Source organism: Scyliorhinus canicula, chromosome 2 (genome assembly GCF_902713615.1).
Source record: "Scyliorhinus canicula chromosome 2, sScyCan1.1, whole genome shotgun sequence".
NCBI classification, from domain to species: domain Eukaryota; kingdom Metazoa; phylum Chordata; class Chondrichthyes; order Carcharhiniformes; family Scyliorhinidae; genus Scyliorhinus; species Scyliorhinus canicula.
In genome coordinates this window covers 289,349,705-289,371,400 of record NC_052147.1, presented here as the reverse complement: position 1 = coordinate 289,371,400, position 21,696 = coordinate 289,349,705, and the positions used below count along the sequence as shown (strand labels likewise).

The following is a 21,696-nucleotide window of genomic DNA, read 5'->3' as shown; positions in this document are numbered from 1 at the left end:
CCTTCTCCACCTGTGTTGCCCCTTTCAGTGGCCTGTGGACCTGTACACCTAGATCTCTCTGACTGTCAATACTCTTGAGGGTTCTACCATTCACTGTATATTCCGTACCTGCATTAGACCTTCTAAAATGCATTACCTCACATTTGTCCGGATTAAACTCCATCTGCCATCTCTGCGCCCAAGTCTCCAAACAATCTAAATCCTGCTGTATCCTCTGACAGTCCTCATCACTATCCGCAATTCCACCAACCTTTGTGTCGTCTGCCAACTTACTAATCAAACCAATTACATTTTCCTCCAAACATTTTTTTTTTAAACATTGTATTGAGGCATTTATGGTTTTATAAGAAGATACAAATGTCAACATAATTCAGTGCGGAACACCCCCCTCCACTCACTGTTCCTGCCCAAACTAAACAAAAATAACCTAACTCCCCCTGCCCCCCTTACTCCCTAACCACCCCCCTATTGAATCTGCTAACAGTTTAGTTTTCCCTGAAGAAGTTGATAAACGGCTGCCACCTCCGGACGAACCCCAACATTGACCCTCTCGGGGCCAACTTAATTTTCTCCAGCCTGAGAAACCCGGCCATGTCGCTAACCCATACGCCTGATTTCGGGGGCTCCGCGTCCCTCCACGCTAACCAGGTCCGTCTGTGGGCTACCAAGGAGGCAAACGCCAAAACATCGGTTTCTCTCGCCCATTCAAGAGACTACTTTGTCCTGTATCCCCTGCGGCAGTAGAAGCTGTAATGAAAGATGGAAAAATGTGGCATTTGGGCCTTGGGTGTTGTCCTGGGAGGACTTGGGGTATTTGTTTGGGGAGCCGATGCTGGGCAAACGGGAGACGCGCACTTGGACTCGCCGGGGCCATTGCTTTTCGGGGAGAAGGTTGGGAGCCTGAGCAGGAGGCATGTGCTGGCGCTCGCAGCTTCCGTTATTTTTTAAAAATAACGGCAGTTGAAAGGCAGTTGGGAGGCAGTGAGAGAGGAGTTGGAGAAAGGCCGTTGGGAGGCAGAGAGAGAGGAGTTGGGAGGCAGTGAGAGAGGAGTTGGGAGGCAGTGAGAGAGGAGTTGGAGAAAGGCAGTTGGGAGGCAGTAAGAGAGGAGTTGGAGAAAGGCCGTTGGGAGGAAGTGAGAGAGGAGTTGGGAGGCAGTTGGGAGGCAGTGAGAGAGGAGTTGGGAGGCAGTGAGAGAAGAGTTGGGAGGCAGTTGGGAGGCAGTGAGAGAGGAGTTGGAGAAAGGCCATTGGGAGGCAGTGAGAGAGGAGTTGGGAGGCAGTTGGGAGGCAGTGAGAGAGGAGTTGGGAGGCAGTTGGGAGGCAGTGAGAGAAGAGTTGGGAGGCAGTTGGGAGGCAGTGAGAGAGGAGTTGGAGAAAGGCCGTTGGGAGGAAGTGAGAGAGGAGTTGGGAGGCAGTTGGGAGGCAGTGAGAGAGGAGTTGGGAGGCAGTGAGAGAAGAGTTGGGAGGCAGTTGGGAGGCAGTGAGAGAGGAGTTGGAGAAAGGCCATTGGGAGGCAGTGAGAGAGGAGTTGGGAGGCAGTTGGGAGGCAGTGAGAGAGGAGTTGGGAGGCAGTTGGGAGGCAGTGAGAGAAGAGTTGGGAGGCAGTTGGGAGGCAGTGAGAGAGGAGTTGGAGAAAGGCCGTTGGGAGGCAGTGAGAGAGGAGTTGGAGAAAGGCAGCCAGAGAGGCAGTGAGAGAGGAGTTGGAGAAAGGCAGCCAGGGAGGCAGTGAGAGAGGAGTTGGAGAAAGGCAGTTGGGAGGCAGTGAGAGAGGAGTTGGAGAAAGGCAGTTGGGAGGCAGTGAGAGAGGAGTTGGAGAAAGGCAGCCAGAGAGGCAGTGAGAGAGGAGTTGGAGAAAGGCAGCCAGAGAGGCAGTGAGAGAGGAGTTGGAGAAAGGCCGTTGGGAGGCAGTGAGAGAGGAGTTGGGAGGCAGTGAGAGAGGAGTTGGAGAAAGGCAGTTGGGAGGCAGTAAGAGAGGAGTTGGAGAAAGGCCGTTGGGAGGAAGTGAGAGAGGAGTTGGGAGGCAGTTGGGAGGCAGTGAGAGAGGAGTTGGGAGGCAGTGAGAGAAGAGTTGGGAGGCAGTTGGGAGGCAGTGAGAGAGGAGTTGGAGAAAGGCCATTGGGAGGCAGTGAGAGAGGAGTTGGGAGGCAGTTGGGAGGCAGTGAGAGAGGAGTTGGGAGGCAGTTGGGAGGCAGTGAGAGAAGAGTTGGGAGGCAGTTGGGAGGCAGTGAGAGAGGAGTTGGAGAAAGGCCGTTGGGAGGAAGTGAGAGAGGAGTTGGGAGGCAGTTGGGAGGCAGTGAGAGAGGAGTTGGGAGGCAGTGAGAGAAGAGTTGGGAGGCAGTTGGGAGGCAGTGAGAGAGGAGTTGGAGAAAGGCCATTGGGAGGCAGTGAGAGAGGAGTTGGGAGGCAGTTGGGAGGCAGTGAGAGAGGAGTTGGGAGGCAGTTGGGAGGCAGTGAGAGAAGAGTTGGGAGGCAGTTGGGAGGCAGTGAGAGAGGAGTTGGAGAAAGGCCGTTGGGAGGCAGTGAGAGAGGAGTTGGAGAAAGGCAGCCAGAGAGGCAGTGAGAGAGGAGTTGGAGAAAGGCAGCCAGGGAGGCAGTGAGAGAGGAGTTGGAGAAAGGCAGTTGGGAGGCAGTGAGAGAGGAGTTGGAGAAAGGCAGTTGGGAGGCAGTGAGAGAGGAGTTGGAGAAAGGCAGCCAGAGAGGCAGTGAGAGAGGAGTTGGAGAAAGGCAGCCAGAGAGGCAGTGAGAGAGGAGTTGGAGAAAGGCCGTTGGGAGGCAGTGAGAGAGGAGTTGGAGAAAGGCAGCCAGAGAGGCAGTGAGAGAGGAGTTGGAGAAAGGCAGCCAGAGAGGCAGTGAGAGAGGAGTTGGAGAAAGGCAGCCAGAGAGGCAGTGAGAGAGGAGTTGGAGAAAGGCAGCCAGAGAGGCAGTGAGAGAGGAGTTGGAGAAAGGCAGCCAGGGAGGCAGTGAGAGAGGAGTTGGAGAAAGGCAGCCAGAGAGGCAGTGAGAGAGGAGTTGGAGAAAGGCAGCCAGAGAGGCAGTGAGAGAGGAGTTGGAGAAAGGCAGCCAGGGAGGCAGTTGGGAGGCAGTGAGAGAGGAGTTGGAGAAAGGCAGCCAGAGAGGCAGTTGGGAGGCAGTGAGAGAGGAGTTGGGAGGCAGTGAGAGAGGAGTTGGAGAAAGGCAGTTGGGAGGCAGTGAGAGAGGAGTTGGAGAAAGGCAGTTGGGAGGCAGTGAGAGAGGAGTTGGAGAAAGGCAGCCAGAGAGGCAGTGAGAGAGGAGTTGGAGAAAGGCCGTTGGGAGGCAGTGAGAGAGGAGTTGGAGAAAGGCAGCCAGAGAGGCAGTGAGAGAGGAGTTGGAGAAAGGCAGCCAGAGAGGCAGTGAGAGAGGAGTTGGAGAAAGGCAGCCAGAGAGGCAGTGAGAGAGGAGTTGGAGAAAGGCAGTTGGGAGGCAGTGAGAGAGGAGTTGGAGAAAGGCAGTTGGGAGGCAGTGAGAGAGGAGTTGGAGAAAGGCAGTTGGGAGGCAGTGAGAGAGGAGTTGGAGAAAGGCAGCCAGAGAGGCAGTTGGGAGGCAGTGAGAGAGGAGTTGGGAGGCAGTGAGAGAGGAGTTGGAGAAAGGCAGTTGGGAGGCAGTGAGAGAGGAGTTGGAGAAAGGCAGTTGGGAGGCAGTGAGAGAGGAGTTGGGAGGCAGTGAGAGAGGAGTTGGAGAAAGGCAGCCAGGGAGGCAGTGAGAGAGGAGTTGGAGAAAGGCAGCCAGGGAGGCAGTGAGAGAGGAGTTGGAGAAAGGCAGTTGGGAGGCAGTGAGAGAGGAGTTGGAGAAAGGCAGCCAGGGAGGCAGTGAGAGAGGAGTTGGAGAAAGGCAGTTGGGAGGCAGTGAGAGAGGAGTTGGAGAAAGGCAGTTGGGAGGCAGTGAGAGAGGAGTTGGAGAAAGGCCGTTGGGAGGCAGTGAGAGAGGAGTTGGAGAAAGGCAGCCAGGGAGGCAGTGAGAGAGGAGTTGGAGAAAGGCAGCCAGGGAGGCAGTGAGAGAGGAGTTGGAGAAAGGCCGTTGGGAGGCAGTGAGAGAGGAGTTGGAGAAAGGCAGCCAGGGAGGCAGTGAGAGAGGAGTTGGAGAAAGGCAGCCAGAGAGGCAGTGAGAGAGGAGTTGGAGAAAGGCAGCCAGAGAGGCAGTGAGAGAGGAGTTGGAGAAAGGCAGCCAGAGAGGCAGTGAGAGAGGAGTTGGGGAAAGGCAGCCAGGGAGGCAGTGAGAGAGGAGTTGGAGAAAGGCAGTTGGGAGGCAGTGAGAGAGGAGTTGGAGAAAGGCAGTTGGGAGGCAGTGAGAGAGGAGTTGGAGAAAGGCAGCCATAGAGGCAGTTGGGAGGCAGTGAGAGAGGAGTTGGGAGGCAGTGAGAGAGGAGTTGGAGAAAGGCAGTTGGGAGGCAGTGAGAGAGGAGTTGGAGAAAGGCAGTTGGGAGGCAGTGAGAGAGGAGTTGGAGAAAGGCAGCCAGGGAGGCAGTGAGAGAGGAGTTGGAGAAAGGCAGTTGGGAGGCAGTGAGAGAGGAGTTGGAGAAAGGCAGCCAGGGAGGCAGTGAGAGAGGAGTTGGAGAAAGGCCGTTGGGAGGCAGTGAGAGAGGAGTTGGAGAAAGGCAGCCAGGGAGGCAGAGAGAGAGGAGTTGGAGAAAGGCAGCCAGGGAGGCAGTGAGAGAGGAGTTGGAGAAAGGCAGCCAGGGAGGAAGGCAGCCGATGACCGGAGCAGAATTTTAAAAAAGCCAACAGCGTGCGGAGGGAGGCTGGGCGGCCGGCTCCATAAAGCGAACAAGGAGCTAGCGGCTATAAATAAATAAAGAGCTGGAGGAAGGAAGAAGAAAAGGCTGTGAGGCTCACTTTTAAAAACCAAGCAGCCCAGAAAATACATCAGAAGACCCAAAATTAAAAGAATAATGAATGACAAGGAAGACCTGAAGGTCTTACAACTGGCCCAAAGCATCGAAAGAAAAAGATCAGTTATATCCTTTTTAAAAAATAGTTTTAATCTTTTAATTTGAAAATAAAGTTAAGTGGATAACCTGAAAGAGTGGATATCAGAAAGTTTACTTATTCTACTTATAAAAGCCTGACCCGTGAGCAGAGCTATTTGAGTGTTAAGTAAACAAAATCTTCTGGGAAGATATGGGTATACCGGTGACTAACTTGCAACATAAATTTGACTCGAATAGCACCCCCTAACTCTGCCTCGGATCCGCATTATCTCCTAATCTCCCCATCTCCCAAGCAGCCTATCCATCTCATAGATACATAGAAGATAGGAGCAGGAGGAGGCCTTTTGGCCCTTCCAGCCTGCTCCGCAATTCATCACCATCATGGCTGATCATCCAACTCAATAGCCTAATTCTGCTTTCTCCCCATAGCCTTTGATCCTATTCTCCCCAAGTGCTATATCCAGCCGCCTCTTGAATATATTCAAAGTTTTAGCATCAACTACTTCCTCTGAATGAATTCCACAGGCTCACCACTCTTTGTGTGAAGAAATGTCTCCTTATCTCTGTCCGAAATGGTTTACCCTGAATCCTCAGGCTGTGATCCCTGGTTCTGGACACACCCATCATTGGGAATATCTATCCTGTCTAGTCCTGTTAGAATTTTATAAATCTCTATGTGATTCCCCCCTCATTCTTCTGAATTCCAGCGAGAACAATCCCAACCTAGTCAATCTCTCCTCATATGACAATCCCGCCATCCCTGGAATCAATCTGATAAACCTTCGCTGCACTCTCTCCAGAGCAAGAACATAATTTCTCTGGCCGCTCCACCCTCTCCCTATGAGCCTGTATCAAAATCAGCTCCCCCCTAACCACTGCCTTCTGCGCTTCCCATACTGTTGCTGCCGAAACTTCCCCCGTATCATTTATCTCTAAATAATTCTCCCTCACCCGCCCGTACACCCCCTCATCCTCTAACAGTGCTACATTCAATCTCCATTGCGGGCATTGACCCCCTCCTCCTTGCTTACCCGTAGATCCACCCAGCGTGGGGCATGATCCGACACAACAATCGCCAAATACTCGGCACCTACCACCACCGCCAGCAAAGCCCTGTTCAAAATTTAATAAATCAATCCGGGAGTACACTTTGTGCACGTGGGAAAAAAAAAAAGCTCCTTCGCTCTCGGCCATCCGAACCTCCACGGGTCTACCCCCTCCATATCTGTTCCATAAACCCCTTTAGTTCCTTCGCCACAGCTGGCACCCTCCCTGTCCTTGAACCGTATTAAATGACCGTGATCAACCTATGCGAGTCCAGGTACGGAACCGTCCCCAACACCCGCCTCATAAACACCACGTCATCCCAGTTTGGTGCGTAAATATTCACTAATACTACCGGCGTCCCCTCCAGCTTCCCACTCACCATAACGTACCCACCCCCCGAGTCCGCCACTATACTCCCTACCTCAAATCACACCCGCTTATTGATCAAGATCGCAACCCCCCTAGTTTAAGAGTCTAGCCCCGAATGAAATACTTGCCCAACTCACCCTAGTCTGATCTACTACCCTCAGGTATGCCTCTTGTAACATAGCCATTTCCCCTTTCAAACTCTTCAAATGCACGAAAACGGGAAACCTCTTGCCCGGCCCATTCAGCCCTCTCACGTTCCATGTGATCAGCCTGGTCGGGTGGCACCCCCTCCCCCACCCCCGCCGATCAGCCATCATCCCTCTTAGGCCAAAAATCATCCCGCGCCGGGCCTCCTCAGGCCCGCCCTCACCGAACTCCAATTTGTCTTCAAGCACCTGTCCCTCCCGTCAGCAGAACAATTCCACCCCTCCCTCTCCCTCCCCCCATAACAAAATAGCAATCCCAACCTCCCTCAACAAAATGAGCATCTGCTCGCCCCCCACTGCACTTCCGTGAGCTAGCCCACACAGCCAGCCTGGTAGGCGCCGTCCATGGCGCCAATCATCCTATCCCCCACTGATCTCCCTCCCCCCACGGCTCGAACATACAAATGCAAAACATTACAATCCCCAACGAACACAAAGAAGAAAATTCCACCCACCATCCCCCATTAACAACAAAGTTCTCCCGCAGACAAAACTGAGAAACGGCCCCAAAAGTGGTATGAAAACAATACACACAAAAGCCAAAGAGAAAAACAATTTAGCAGCATAGGTACAGTGTTACTCGCCCCCAAGTTCAACGGCCTCCATCACCTGTCAGTCCCCTGTACTTAACAAAGTTCATCGCCTCATCCGGCAATCCGCAATAAAGTTCTTGGCCCTTGTAACTGACCACAAATGAGCTGAACAACTTGCTGAACTTCACCCGCTTCTTGAAGAGGGCCGATTTAACTTTATTGAAGCTCGCCATTCTTTTGGTCAATTCCGCACCCAAGTCCTGGCAAATGCACAGCTCTTTATCTTCCCATTTGCAGCTCCTCGTCTGCCTGACCCATCTCAAGATCTGTTCTTTGTCCAGGAACTGGTGCATTCATACCACCATCGCTCTCGGTGGCTCATTCATCCGCAACTTCCTCATAAGCGCTCTGTGCGCCCTGTCCACCTCCAAAGGCCAAGTAAACGCACCTTCCCCCAGCAGCTTCTCGAACATACGTGCCACATATGCCCCTGCGTCCAATCCCTCGCTGCCCTCCGGGGGCCCAACGATCCTCAAGTTCTGCCTCCAAGATATGTTCTCCAGATCTTCCACTTTCTCTTGCAGCCTTTTGATGGTGGTCCCTCATCAGCTCCATCTCCGCCGCCATCGCAGTTAGCTGGCCATCATGCTCAGCAACCGCCTCTTCCACTTTCTTAATCGCCTGGTCCTGGGCTTTCAAACTCTGCTCCAAACGATCAATCCCGTCTTAATCGGGTCCAGGTACTCCTGTCTTTGCTTAGCAAAACTCTCCTGAAGGAATTCCAGCAGCTGCTCCGTTGACCACAGGGCTGGCAATCCCAGTCCCTGAGCCTCCGCCATGTTTTCCTAAGCTGCAGACTCCACTCTCTTCTTTGACCATCGATCTTTCCTTTTCAGACAACTTCTGGTCCACAAATCATACACTGTTGGAGAATTCTTCTCCTCGACTGCACCAATCTCCTGTTTTGCTGATCAAATCCCCCATAAGTCAGGGAAAAAAGTCTCAAAGGTCCACCACGAGCGGGATCTACCAAATAAGCGACCACTCACTCCCTGGCCACCACTGGAAGTCCTACAAATCATTTATATATATATATTACAAACAGCAAAGGTCCCAGCACTGACCCTGAGGAACACCACTAGTCACAGCCCTCCAATCAGAAAAGCACCCTTCCATTGCTACTCTCTGCCTTCTATGACCTAGCCAGTTCTGTATCCATCTTGTCAGCTCACCTCTGATCCCGTATGACTTCACCGTTTGTACCAGTCTGCCATGAGGGGCCTTGTCAAAGGCCTTACCAAAGTCCACGTAGACAACATCCACTTCCCTACCCTCATCAATCATCTTCGTAACTGTGGTGATCACAAGTTAACTAGATGCAATACAACTGAGCAAACACTAGAGGGGGCACGGGAGAGCCATATAAATAGACGGGGACAGGAAGTGAGGACACACTTCACAGAGGGCAGAACTTGGAGCAGGACACACACACACACACACATGCCAGCTGGGAGCACTGAAGGTAACCTTAGGAAACAGCTCTGAAGAGAGAACAAACTCACAATAAAGCATCTTCTCCACATTTGAGACTACGAGCTTTATTAAGACACGAGTAACAACACATGGTACCCAGGAGTGGCTTCAGACGCTTACTACAGGACAACTCAGTGGCAGACACAGAAAGAACAAAATGGCATGGAAATCTCCTACTGGACATTCGACTTGGGAAGGCATCGCTGATGGGAGGAAGTGCCTTGGATTCACACTTCAGCTGGACACGACTGGAAATGTAAAAAGTGTCTGGGAAAGGTTTAAACAATGGTTCGGTTACGGTATCATAGCATATGATGCAGCAGCAGCCTCAGACGAAATTAAAATAGCAATTCTCATCGAAGGACATGAAGCTACGAAAGTTTATAATGGATTTAAATACTCAAAAGGTGAAGACAGAAACAGCTTACAAACGGTACTAAACAAATTTGAAGAGTACTGTGAGAAATTTGAACAGCAAGGCATGCTCAGAGTCCAAACTGCACAGAGACTGAGTGATGCAAAACTTAAAAAATCACGAAAAGAACAAGAAATCGCGAATGAAAAGTACAGATCAAAAAGAAGAAATAACACGAATTTATCACAAAGCCAAAACGCTGAAACCCAGTCCAGATCGGGAAGAGAAGGTAACTTACAACTTTTAGAAATCCAGTCCAGATGGGACAGAAAAATCGCTGAAATCCGCGAAAAAATGGCGTCGGAGCACATTTTGCAGTCTCCGGTAAGCAAAGAACTACAAATTGCGTCTGCGCATGCGCCGGAACCGGAAGCCGCGCATGCGCAGTTTAAAAAATATCGCGGTGCCGATCGTTATGCGCATGCGCAAGCCGCGCATGCGCAGTCAAAAAAAGTTTTGGTCGCGGATCGTAATGCGCATGCGCAAGCCGCGCATGCGCAATGGAAACAAAACCGCACAGTGAAGGAGGAAGGCCGATTTGCGCATGCGCAATGCATTCCTGCGCGTGACGTCATGACGTCTGAGCATCCCGACCACGCCCACTTAAAAGGGAAATGCCCGAAAATTGAAACTAAGACACTTAAAGTGGTAAACACAAATTTTCTTGCCTCAGAACACAGAAAAACGCCTGAACTTAAACCAACAGTTAAAAACAACTTGCACAACACCCTGAAAAAAGCAGTCTGCACCACCCAAAGTGAAGAGAACAAAAAGAATTCCGAAACAACAAAAGATGATTTGTTTTTCGAAGATTACCTCTCAGACATGGCTGAGACAGTCGGATATGCTTATCACAGCATCAGCGACACGGTCGCAAAGCACAACACGAACCAACTCGTGGTAGATGAATCCAACCAAGATGATTTGGTTTTCAAAGAATACTACTCAGACATGGCTGAGTCAGTCGGATATGCTTATCACAGCATCAGCGACACGGTCGCAAAGTTCAACACGAATCAACTCGTGGTAGAAGAATCCAACCAGGATGATTTGGTTTTCGAAGAATACTACTCAGACACAGCTGAGTCAGTCGGATATGCTTCTCACAGCATCAGCGACACGGTCGCAAAGTTCAACACGAATCAACTCGTGGTAGAAGAAGCCAACGAAGATGAAATGGGTATCAAAGAATACTACTCAGACATGGAGGAGTTATTTGGACATGCTGATCACAGCATCAGCGACACCGTTGCAAAGCTCAACACGACTCTACTCATGGTAGATGAATCCAACACCATGATGCCATGGCAGCTCGTCGATACATTGGATGACAGCAATACCCTAGACGAAGACGACGCCACACAGAGAGCACAGGAAGACTCCACAGAGCGAGCGATGACAGGCTCCACAGTGCGAGTAATGAAAGACTCCAAAAGGGATGTAAGCAAACACTCCCTGGCGAACACCATGCATGAACAAGACCATGCAGGTAAACCCACTGTATCTGAGCGACCGCAAGCAGACTATGAAAGTCTACCAAGCTCACAGGAACAAGAAGAAGACAACGTACATCTAACCACTGACACCATGCATGCACAAGACCATGAAGGTCAACCTGCCGTATCTGAGCAACCACAAGCAGACTATGAAAGTCTAACAAGCTCACATGAACAAGAAGAAGACAATGCACCTCTACCCACTGCATGCGAAGACAGTGACAAGGTGATCACACTCGACGTACAGGATCACAGTGAGACTGACAGTTCTCAGCTTGTCTGTACAGAAGCACAGAGTCGGGCCACCCAACAGTCCAGAGAGACGATGCCGAAAGAAAACATGCAGATTTTGACTCCAGAAGAGGAGCACCTGGAGTCCAGAGAGACCAAGCCAAAAGAAACCATGCAGATTTTGACTCCAGAAGAGGAGCACCTGGAGTCCAGTGAGACAACATCAACAGAAATCATGACGATTTCAACTCCAGAAGCGGAGCACCAAGAGTCCGGAGACACCACGTCAACTGAAATCATGCAGATTTGGACTCCAGAAGAGGAGCGCCAGAAGTCCACAGACACCACGTCAATTGTAATCATGGAGGTTTTGACTCCAGAAGAGGAGCGCCAAGAATCCAGAGACACCGCGTCAAATGAAATCGAGAAGAATTTGACTCCGGAAGAGGAGCACCAAGAAAGCAAAGATGAGGAATCCAATTCTCCACAAATGATTGAGGTCACCTGCACCGATGCAACATCAGATCATTCGCACCACTCTCGAGACAAAATGCTCAATGACTCAAATTATCCACTCGGGACACGAATAGAGTATAACAAGAAAAACAAAAGTCAAAAGAAGCACAGCAGAAACGGGACAAACAACAGCAAGAACAAAAGCAACATGAAGCGTGACAAGACCAACAACAATAGCAAGAAGCACAGCAGAAACGAGAACGACAACAGTAAGAACAAAAGCAACATGAAGCGCGACAAGACAAACCACAAAGTCAGGCACAAAGATAGCGACAACGACAGAAACAGAAACGACAAAAACAGCAACACGAACGGCAACGAAAACAACAAAGTCAGGAACAACGACAGTGCCAACACCAAAGACAGAAACAACAGCAATGAAACAACGACTTGTACACAATGGTACTACTCGGCACATGAAGGACAATGCCACAGCACATTGCAAAACGATGACAAGACTACAAACATGTCATGGGATGACAACGAATCGCACAAACTCACGTCTGCTCCAGAACGAGCAAGCACACCAGCATCCAAGGCGGATGAGACAATAAATCAATACCACAAGCACAGAAAAAAGTCCATGCCAGTCAACATCAGTGAGGTGACCATGCAAACACCTCGGGATGATGCATTGGGTACTTAAAATAACAAGGAACACCAACAACATTCACAGCGGACTTGCAATATCAATATCACCACGTCATCAACAACAAAAAGAAAAAAAGCTCTGAACAAATTCATCAAGTTTGGACTCATAAATGTTTTTATTAAGATTGGACATATAACTACATTGGCTTTGTAAAATATGCAATAGCACCATCACCTGTATAGATACGCATATCATAAGTAACTGTTTTCTATAATTTTCTTTAACGATGTACAGCAAATATGTAAAGAGAAAAAGGGGGATGTGGTGATCGTAGATTGACTAGATACAAAACAACTGAGCAAACACCAGAGGGAGAGCTATAAATACACCGGGACAGGATGTACAATTTTCTTTAACGATGTACAGAAAATATGTAAAGAGAAAAAGGGGGATGTGGTGATCACAAGTTAACTAGATGCAATACAACTGAGCAAACACTAGAGGGGGCACGGGAGAGCCATATAAATAGACGGGGACAGGAAGTGAGGACACACTTCACAGAGGGCAGAACTTGGAGCAGGACACACACACACACACACATGCCAGCTGGGAGCACTGAAGGTAACCTTAGGAAACAGCTCTGAAGAGAGAACAAACTCACAATAAAGCATCTTCTCCACATTTGAGACTACGAGCTTTATTAAGACACGAGTAACAACACAGTAACTTCCTCGAAAAACCCGATCAAGTGAGTGAGACACGACCGCCGCTTCACAAAACCGTGCTGCATCTCGCTAAGACGTCCCTGAATTTCCAAGTGGGAGTAAATCCAGCCTCAAAGAATCCACTCCAATAACTTCCCTGTAGTTCCCTGGATTATCCTTGCTACCCTTCTTAAACAAAGGAACAACATTGGCTATTCTCCAATCCTCTGGAACCTCCAATGCAGCCAGTGAGGATACAAATATTTCTCTCAAGGCCCCAGCAATTTCCTCCCATGCCTCTCCTGGTATTCCGGGGTAGATCCCATTAGGCCCTGGGGACTTAAATATTTTTCAAGACGCCCAACACCTCGTCTTTTTGATTTTAACATGACCCAGGCTATCTACACAGCCTTCCCGAGACTCAACATCCACCAAGTCCTTCTCTTTGGTGAATACTGACGCAAAGTACTCATTTTTTACCTCGCCTATTTCCTCTGGCTCCATGCATAGATTCCCTCCCCTGTCCTTGAGTGGGCCAACCCTCTCCCTGGCTACCCGCTTGCTCTTTATGTACGTGTAAAAAGCCTTGGGATTTTCCTTAATCCTGCTGGCCAATGACTTTTCGTGACTCTTTTTAGCCCTCCTGACTCCTTGCTTTAGATTCAGAACAAGAACAAAGAACAAAGAAAATAACAGCACAGGAACAGGCCCTTCGGCCCTCCCAGCCTGCGCCGATCCAGATCCTTAACTAAACCTGTCGCCTATTTTCCAATGATCTACTTCCCTCTGTTCCCCACCCGTTCATATATCTGTCTAGATGCATCTTAAATAATGCTGTTGTGCCCGCCTCTTCCACCTCCGCTGGCAAAGCGTTCCAGGCACCCACCACCCTCTGCGTAAAAAAACTTTCCACGCACATCTCCCTTAAACTTTCCCCCTCTCACCTTGAAATTGTGACCCCTTGGAATTGACACCCCCACTCTTGGAAAAAGCTTGTTGCTATCCATCCTGTCCATACCTCTCATAATTTTGTGGACCTCAATCAGGTCCCCCTCAACCTCCGTCTTTACAACGAAAACAATCCTAATCTACTCAACCTTTCTTCATAGCTAGCACCCACCATACCAGGCAACATCCTGGTGAACCTCCTCTGCACCCTCTCCAAGGCATCCACATCCTTCTGGTAATGTGGCGACCAGAACTGCACGCAGTATTCCAAATGTGGCCTAACCAAAGTCCTACACAACTGTAACATGACCTGCCGACTCTTGTACTCAATACCCCGTCCGATGAAGGCAAGCATGCTGTATGCCTTCTTGACCACTCTATCGACCTGCGTTGCCACCTTCAGGGTACAATGGGCCTGAACTCCCAGATCTCTCTGTACGTCAATTTTCCCCAACACTCTTCCATTAACCGTATCGTTCGCTCTTGAATTAGATCTTCCAAAATGCATCACCTCGCATTTGCCTGGATTGAACTCCATCTACCATTTCTCTGCCCAACTCTCCAATCTATCTATATTTTGCTGTATTCTCTTGACAGTCCACCTCACTATCTGCAAATCCACCAATCTTAGTATCATCTGCAAACTTGCTAATCAGACCACTTATACCTTCGTCCAGATCATTTATGTATATCACAAACAACAGTGGTCCGAGCACGGATCCCTGTGGAACACCACTGGTCACCTTTCTCCATTTTGAGACACTCCCTTCCACCACTACTCTCTGTCTCCTGTTGCCCAGCCAGTTCTTTGTCCATCTAGCTAGTGCACCCTGAACCCAATAAGACTTCACTTTTTCACTCAACCTATCATGGGAAACTTTCTTTCTACTTTCCTTGTATTCCACTCAAGCTTTGTGTGTTCCCAGCCTCCTAGCCTTGACAAATGTCTCCTTTTTATTTTTGACTAGGCTCACAATATCTCTCGTCATCCAAGGTTCCCGAAACTTGCCACATTTATCCTTCATCCTTACAGGAACATGCCGTTCCTGAATTCCTTTCAACTTACACTTGAAAGCCTCCCATGTCCAGATGTTGATTTACCCTCAAACATCTGCCCTCAATCTAGATTCTTCAGTTCCTGCCTAATATTGTTGCAATTAGCCTTCCCCCAATTTAGCACTTTCACCCGAGGACAACATATATCTTTATCCAACTGTGCTTTAAACCTTACTGAATTGTGGTCACTGCTCTCGAACTGCTCCCCAACTGAAACGTTCACCACCTGTCCGGGCTCTTTCCCCAGTACCAGGTCCAGTACGGCCCCTTCCCTAGTTGGACTATCTACATTCTGTTTCAAGAAGCCCTCTTGGATTGTCCTGACGAACTCTGCCCCATCCAAGCCCCGAGCACTAAATGAGTCCTAGTCAATATAGGGGAAGTTAAAATCACCCACCACAACTGTTACTGTTATACCTTGCCAAGATCTGCCTACATATTTGTTCCTCAATCTCCCGCTTGCTGTTTGGCGGCCTATAGTAAACTCCCAATATTATGACTGCACCGTTCCTATTCCTGAGCTCTACCCATAGTGCCTCGCTGTATGAGCCCTCCAAGGTGCCCAGTGCAGCTATGATATTCTCCTGAACCAGTAGTGCAACTCCCCCACCATCCCCCCTGAGACATCTCTATCTAGGGACGTTAAGCTGCCAATCATGTCCGTCCCCTAAACGCCGTCTCTGTAATGGCAACAACATCATAGTTCCAAGCACTAATCCAAAATCTAAGTTCATCGGCCTTACCTGTTACACATCTCGCATTGAAACAAATGGAGTGGATTGGATTGGATTGGATTGGATTGGATTTGTTTATTGTCACGTGTACCGAGGTACAGTGAAAAGTATTTTTCTGCAAGCAGCTCAACAGATCATTCAGTACATCGAAGAAAAGGGAATTAAACAAAATTCAAGAAAATACATAATAGGGCAACACAAGATATACAATGTAACTACATAAGCACTGGCATCGGATGAAGCATACAGTGTTAATGAGGTCAGTCAATAAGAGGGTCATTTAGGAGTCTGGTGACAGTGGGGAAGAAGCTGTTTTTGAGTCTGTTTGTGCGTGTTCTCAGACTTCTGTATCTCCTGCCCGATGGAAGAAGTTGGAAAAGTGAGTAAGCCGGGTGGGAGGGATCTTTGATTATGCTGCCCGCTTTCTCCCAGCAGCAGGAGGTGTAGATGGAGTCAATGGATGGGAGGCAAGTTTGTGTGATGGACTGGGCGGTATTCATGACTCTCTGAAGTTCCTTGCGGTCCTGGGCCGAGCAGTTGCCATACCAGGCTGTGATGCAGCACGATAGGATGCTTTCTATGGTGCATCTGTAAAAGTTGGTAAGGGTTAATGTGGACATGCCGAATTTCCTTAGTTTCCTGAGGAAGTATAGGCGCTGTTGTGCTTTCTTGGTGATAGCGTCGATGTGAGTGGACCAGGACAGATTTTTGGTGATGTGCACCCCTAGGAATTTGAAACTACTAGCCATCGCCACCTCGGCCCCGTTGATGCTGACAGGGGTGTGTACAGTACTTTGCTTCCTGAAGTCAATGACCCGCTCTTTAGTTTTGCTGGCATTGAGGGAGAGATTGTTGTCGTTACACCACTCCACTAGGTTCTCTATCTCCCTCCTGTATTCTGACTCGTCGTTATTCGATATCCGGCCCACTATGGTTGTATCGTCAGCCAACTTGTAGATGGAGTTGGAACCAAGTTTTGCCACGCAGTCGTGTGTATACAGGGAGTAGAGTAGGGGGCTAAGTACGCAGCCTTGTGGGGCCCCGGTATTGAGGACTATTGTGGAGGAGGTGTTGGTGTTCATTCTTACTGATTATGGTCTGTTGGTCAGAAAATCAAGGATCCAGTTGCAGAGTGGGGAGACAAGTCCTAGGTTTTGGAGCTTTGATATGAGCTTGGCTGGGATTATGGTGTTGAAGGCAGAACTGTAGTCAATAAATAGGAGTCTGATTGTTTTCGAGATGCTCTAGGGATGAGTGTAGGGCCAGGGAAATGGTGTCTGATGTGGACCGGTTGCGACGGTATGCGAATTGAAGTGGGTCAAGGCGTTCCGGGAGTATGGAGGTGATGCGCTTCATGATCAGCCTCTCGAAGCACTTCATTACAACTGACGTCAGGGCCACCGGGCGGTAGTCATTGAGGCACGTTGCCTGGTTCTTCTTTACCGGTATGATGGTGGTCTTCTTGAAGCAGGTGGGGACCTCGGAGTGGATGTACTTCAGTCCACAAGGCCATAAGACATAGAAGCAGTATTAGGCCACTTGTCCCATTGAGTCTGCTCCACCATTCAATCATGGCTGATATTTTTCTCATCCCCAATCTTCTGCCTTCTCCCCAAAACCACTGATCCCCTTATTGATCAAGAACCTATCTATCTTTTCTTAAAGACACTCAGTGATTTGGCCTCCACAGCCTTCTGCGGCAAAGAGTTCCACAGATTCACCACCCTCTGGCTGAAGAAATTCCTCCTCATCTCTGTTTTAAAGGATCGTCCCTTTAGTCTGAGATGGTGTCCTCTGCTTCTAGTTTTTCCTACAAGTGGAAACATCCTCTCCACGTCCACTCTATCCAGGTCTCGCAGTACCCTGTAAGCTTAATAAGATCCCCCCGATCCTTCTAAACTCCAATGAGTACACACGCAGAGTCCTCAACCGTTCCTCACACAACAAGCTCTTCGTTCCAGGGATCATTCTTGTGAACCTCCTCTGAGCCCTTTCCAAGGTCAGCACATCCTTTCTTAGATACAGGGCCCAAAACTGCTCACAATACTCCAAATGGGGTCTGAGCAGAGCCTTATACAGCCTCAGAAGTACATCCCTGGTCTTGTATTCTAACCCTCTTGACATGAATGCTAATATCGCATTTGCCTTCCTAACTGCCTACTGAAACTTCACGTTAACCTTAAGAGAATTGTGAACAAGGACTCCCAAGTCCCTTTGTGCTTTGATTTCCTCAGCAATTCCCCATTTAGAAAACAGTCTATGCCTTCATTTCTCCTTCCAAAGTGCATAACCTCACACTTTTCCACATTGTATTCCATCTGTCACTTCATTGCCCACTCTCCTAGCCTGTCCAAGTCCTTCTGCAGCCCGCCTGTTTCCTCAGTACTACCTGTCCCTCTACAGATCGTTGTATCATCTGCAAACTTAGCAACAGTGCCTTCAGTTCCTTCTTCCAGATCATTAATGTATGGTGTGAAAAGTTGTCGTCCCAGCACCGACCCCTGAGGCACACCACTAGTCACCGGCTGCCATCCTGAAATAGACCCCTTTATCCCCACTCTCTGCCTTCTGCCAGGCAGCCAATCCTTTATCCATGCCAGGATCTTACCCTGAACACCATGGGCTTATTTTAGAGCCTCCAATTTGGCATCTTGTCAAAGGCCGTCTGGAAATCTAAATAAATCATGTTCACTGGTTCTCGTTCGACTAACTTCCTTGTTACTTCCTAAAAGAACTCTAACAGATTTGTCAGACATGACCTCCCTTTGACAAAGCCGTGCTGACTCAGTCCTATTTTACCATGCACTTCCAGGTTCTCCTCGTTCTCATCTTTAATAACAGACTCTAAAATCTTACCAATGACCAGTCAGGCTAACCAGCCGATAATTTACCGTCTTCTGCCTCCCTCCCTTCTTAAACAGTGGTGTTAACAAAGAACAAAGAAAAGTACAGCGCAGGAACAGGCCCTTTGTCCCTCCAAGCCTGCGTCGACCATGCTGCCCGTCGAAACTAAAATCTTCTACACTTCCGGGGTCTGTATCCCTCTATTCACATCCTATTCATATATTTATCAAGATGCCCCTTAAACTACATTAGCCACTTTCCAGTCCTCTGGGACCCTTCCTGCCTCCTGTGATTCCTGAAAGATCATCACCAATGCCTCCACAATCTCCTCAGCTATCTCTTTTAGAACCCTAGGGTGTAGTCCATCCGGTCCACGTGACTTATCCACCTTCAGACCTTTCAGTTTCCCCAGAACCTTCTCCTTAGTAATGGTCACTGCACTCACCTCTGCCCCCTGGTTCTCCTGGAGCTCCGGCATCCCACTGGTGTCTTCCACCGTGAAGACTGATGCAAAGTAACTATTCAGTTCCTCTGACATTTCTTTGTTTCCTATTATTACTGCTCCAGCCACATTTTCCAGTGGTCCAATGTCTATTCTTACCTCTCTTACTTTTTATATATTGAAAAAAACTCTTCCTATCTTCTTTTGTATTACTAGCTAGCTTGCATTCATACTTCATCTTCTCCCCCCTTATTGCTTTCTTTGCTTCCAAACACTACGTTGAAATTCATTACATTATGATCACTATCTGTTAAATGTCCACACAAAGATAAAAAAGGAAAGTACAGCACAGGAACAGGCCCTTCAGCCATCAAGCCTGTGCCGACCATGCTGCCCATCTAAACTAAAACCCCCTTCCCTTCCGGGGGACCATATCCCTCTTTTCCCATTCTATTCATGTATTTTTCAAGACGCCCCTCAAAACATCACTAAGGTTTCATCAATATTAATTTACCATGTCAGCTCATCTCCCTTGTCTATCCAGGGACATCTGATTAGTCTGTTTGCTACTGCTGGCAGTTTGAAGCTTTTATTTTTAGTTCAGTACCCACTTCCACATACATGAATAGTTCCAAAACTGAAACCATGACAATTCCAACCCACCTGAAGCTGTTCTTTTCTTATTGTTCTTCAGTGAAGTGAAGGTAAACTGTCGGAGATCCTCCATGAATGGAAGTTGGATGTAGACCAAACACTGGAGCGAGGAGAGTAATTGTGAAAATTAGGACCACAAGGAGTTTTCTAAAATGCAAACACCTCTTTAAATAATTCTCTACCACCGTTGAAGAGAAAAATCTGCAAATGCCAGAGATCGTCAGCAATCTTGATGCTGTCTGTGGTAAACCACTGTTACACCTGTATTAGGTGATGTAAGGTAGGACCTGTACTACAGGTTCGCCGGTAGCCCGTGCCTGCTGGCTCCGCCCAGCAGGAGGAGCGTGTCCTCTATTCAGCAGCCATTTCGCCAGCTGCTGTGGGAGGCTACACATCTTACTGCAATAAAACTTCAGTTGTATCGAACCTTAGTCTTTGTACAATTGATCGTGCATCAATTTATTGCAGTAAGATTTTCTAAAAGATGGACCTCTGAGTCAAACCACATCGCCTGCAGCTGGATCCGCAATCAGGCGATGTCAAAAAGGACTTTGGTATGAAGTCTTACAACACCAGGTTAAAGTCCAAAAGGTTTGATTCAAGCACGAGCTTTCGGAGCGCAGCTCCTGCCTCAGCTGCGCTCCGAAAGCTCGTGTTTGAATCAAACCTGTTGGACTTTAACCTGGTGTTGTAAGACTTCTTACTGTGCTCACCCCAGTCCAACGCCGGCATCTCCACAAAAAGGACTTTAATCACTGGCTAGCTTGCTTCGAGGCCGATATCAACTCAGCAACCACCCCTCCGAAGGAGGCTCAGAAGATACACATCCTGTACTCAAGGTTGAGCTCCAACGTGTTTCCGCTGATCCAGGATGCCCCGAACTACGCAGACGCCATGGCGCTCCTCAAAGAAAACTACGCACAGAAAACGAACACACTCTTCGCCAGGCACGTACTCGCCATTCGCTCTCAACTCCCTGGTGAGTCCATAGAAGACTTCTGGCGAGCCCTAATCCCACTCGTCCGGGACTGTGACTGTCAGGCCATTACGGCCACCGAACATTCCAACCTTCTTTTGCGCGATGTGTTTGTAACGGGGATTGGGTCGGACCTCATACGCCAAAGACTGCTCGAAGGGGCCACGCTCGACGTAGCTGAGACTAAAAAGCTAGCGCTCTCCATGACGGTTGCCTCACGTAATGCTCAGGCCAACCCCTCCGGCCACGCGGCCCACCCCTCCTATCCCTCATGGACCCCACAGACGGCCGCCCCAGCCGGGGTCTTACCCAGCCAATACGCCTGCGCCACACGCCAATCCACACACCCCGGGGGTCCCCGATGTTATTTCTGCGGCCAGCAGAAGCACCCCCGCCAATGCTGCCCGGCCCGCACTGCCATTTGGAAGGCTTGCGGCAAAAAGGGGCACGTCGCGCGGTGTGCCAGGCCCGCGCAGGCGCCGCTATCGCTCCCTCCCCCCTGAGCTACACACAATGGGCGCCGCCATCTTCGGCCCGGACCACGCGCGGCTAGTGGGCGCCGCCATCTTCACCTTCCCGGACCACGTGCGGCCAGTGGGCGCTGCCATCTTCCCCCCCTCAGCCCATGGGCGCCGCCATCTTGGCCCCTGCAGGATCTTCAGGCGCCGCCATCTTGTCTTCCCCACGGTGCATGGACGCTGACAGCATTCCACGACCTGGGCTCCTCACGCTCTCCATCTTCTGATGCCAGCGATGACCGACCGCAGCTGGCCTCAGTGACGATCGACCAGTCTCATCCGCACAATCTAGCCACTTCAACCAGTGTGAGAATCAACGGTCACGTGACCTCTTGCCTGCTGGACCGAAAGCTTCATCCACACGGATACGGTAAGGCGCTGCTCCAGCGCGGCCCACCCCGCCAATCAAAGAATCTCCCTGGCCTCCGGATCCCATTCCGTCACGATCTGGGGGTTCTGCACGGTCACTCTCACGGTGCAGGGCGTAGAAATCAGCGGTTTCTGCCTCTACGTCCTTCCTAATCTCTGCGCTGCACTACTACTAGGCCTGGACTTCCAGTGCAATCTCCAGAGTCTTACCTTCAAATTCAACGGGCCCCTACCGCCCCTCACTGAGTGCGGCCTCGCGACCCTAAAGGTCGCCCCACCCTCCCTCTTTGCCAATCTAACTCTGGATTGCAAACCCGCTGCCACCAGGAGCAGACGGTACAGCACCCAGGACAAGACCTTCATCAGGTCCGAGGTCCAGCGGTTGCTTCGGGAAGGCATCATCGAGGCCAGCAACAGCCCCTGGAGAGTCCAAGAGGTAGTCGTTAAAACTGGGGAGAAACACAGAATGGTCGTGGACTACAGCCAGACCATCAATCGGTCCACACAGCTCGACGCGAACCCTCTCCCACGCATATCTGATATGGTCAATCAGATTGCGCAGTACCAG

General features: G+C 49.7%; 1 protein-coding gene across 1 annotated transcript in view; it reads right to left on the bottom strand.

Annotated features, from left to right (window-relative positions):
* The window catches only part of xrcc5 (X-ray repair complementing defective repair in Chinese hamster cells 5), a 333,072-nt gene that overhangs the window by 116,887 nt on the left and 194,489 nt on the right, over positions 1 to 21,696 (bottom strand). The window contains exon 12 of the mRNA XM_038790233.1: positions 19,275 to 19,365. Within this exon, the coding sequence (XP_038646161.1) occupies positions 19,275 to 19,365 (91 nt within the window). The remainder of the gene's footprint in view (positions 1 to 19,274; positions 19,366 to 21,696) is intronic.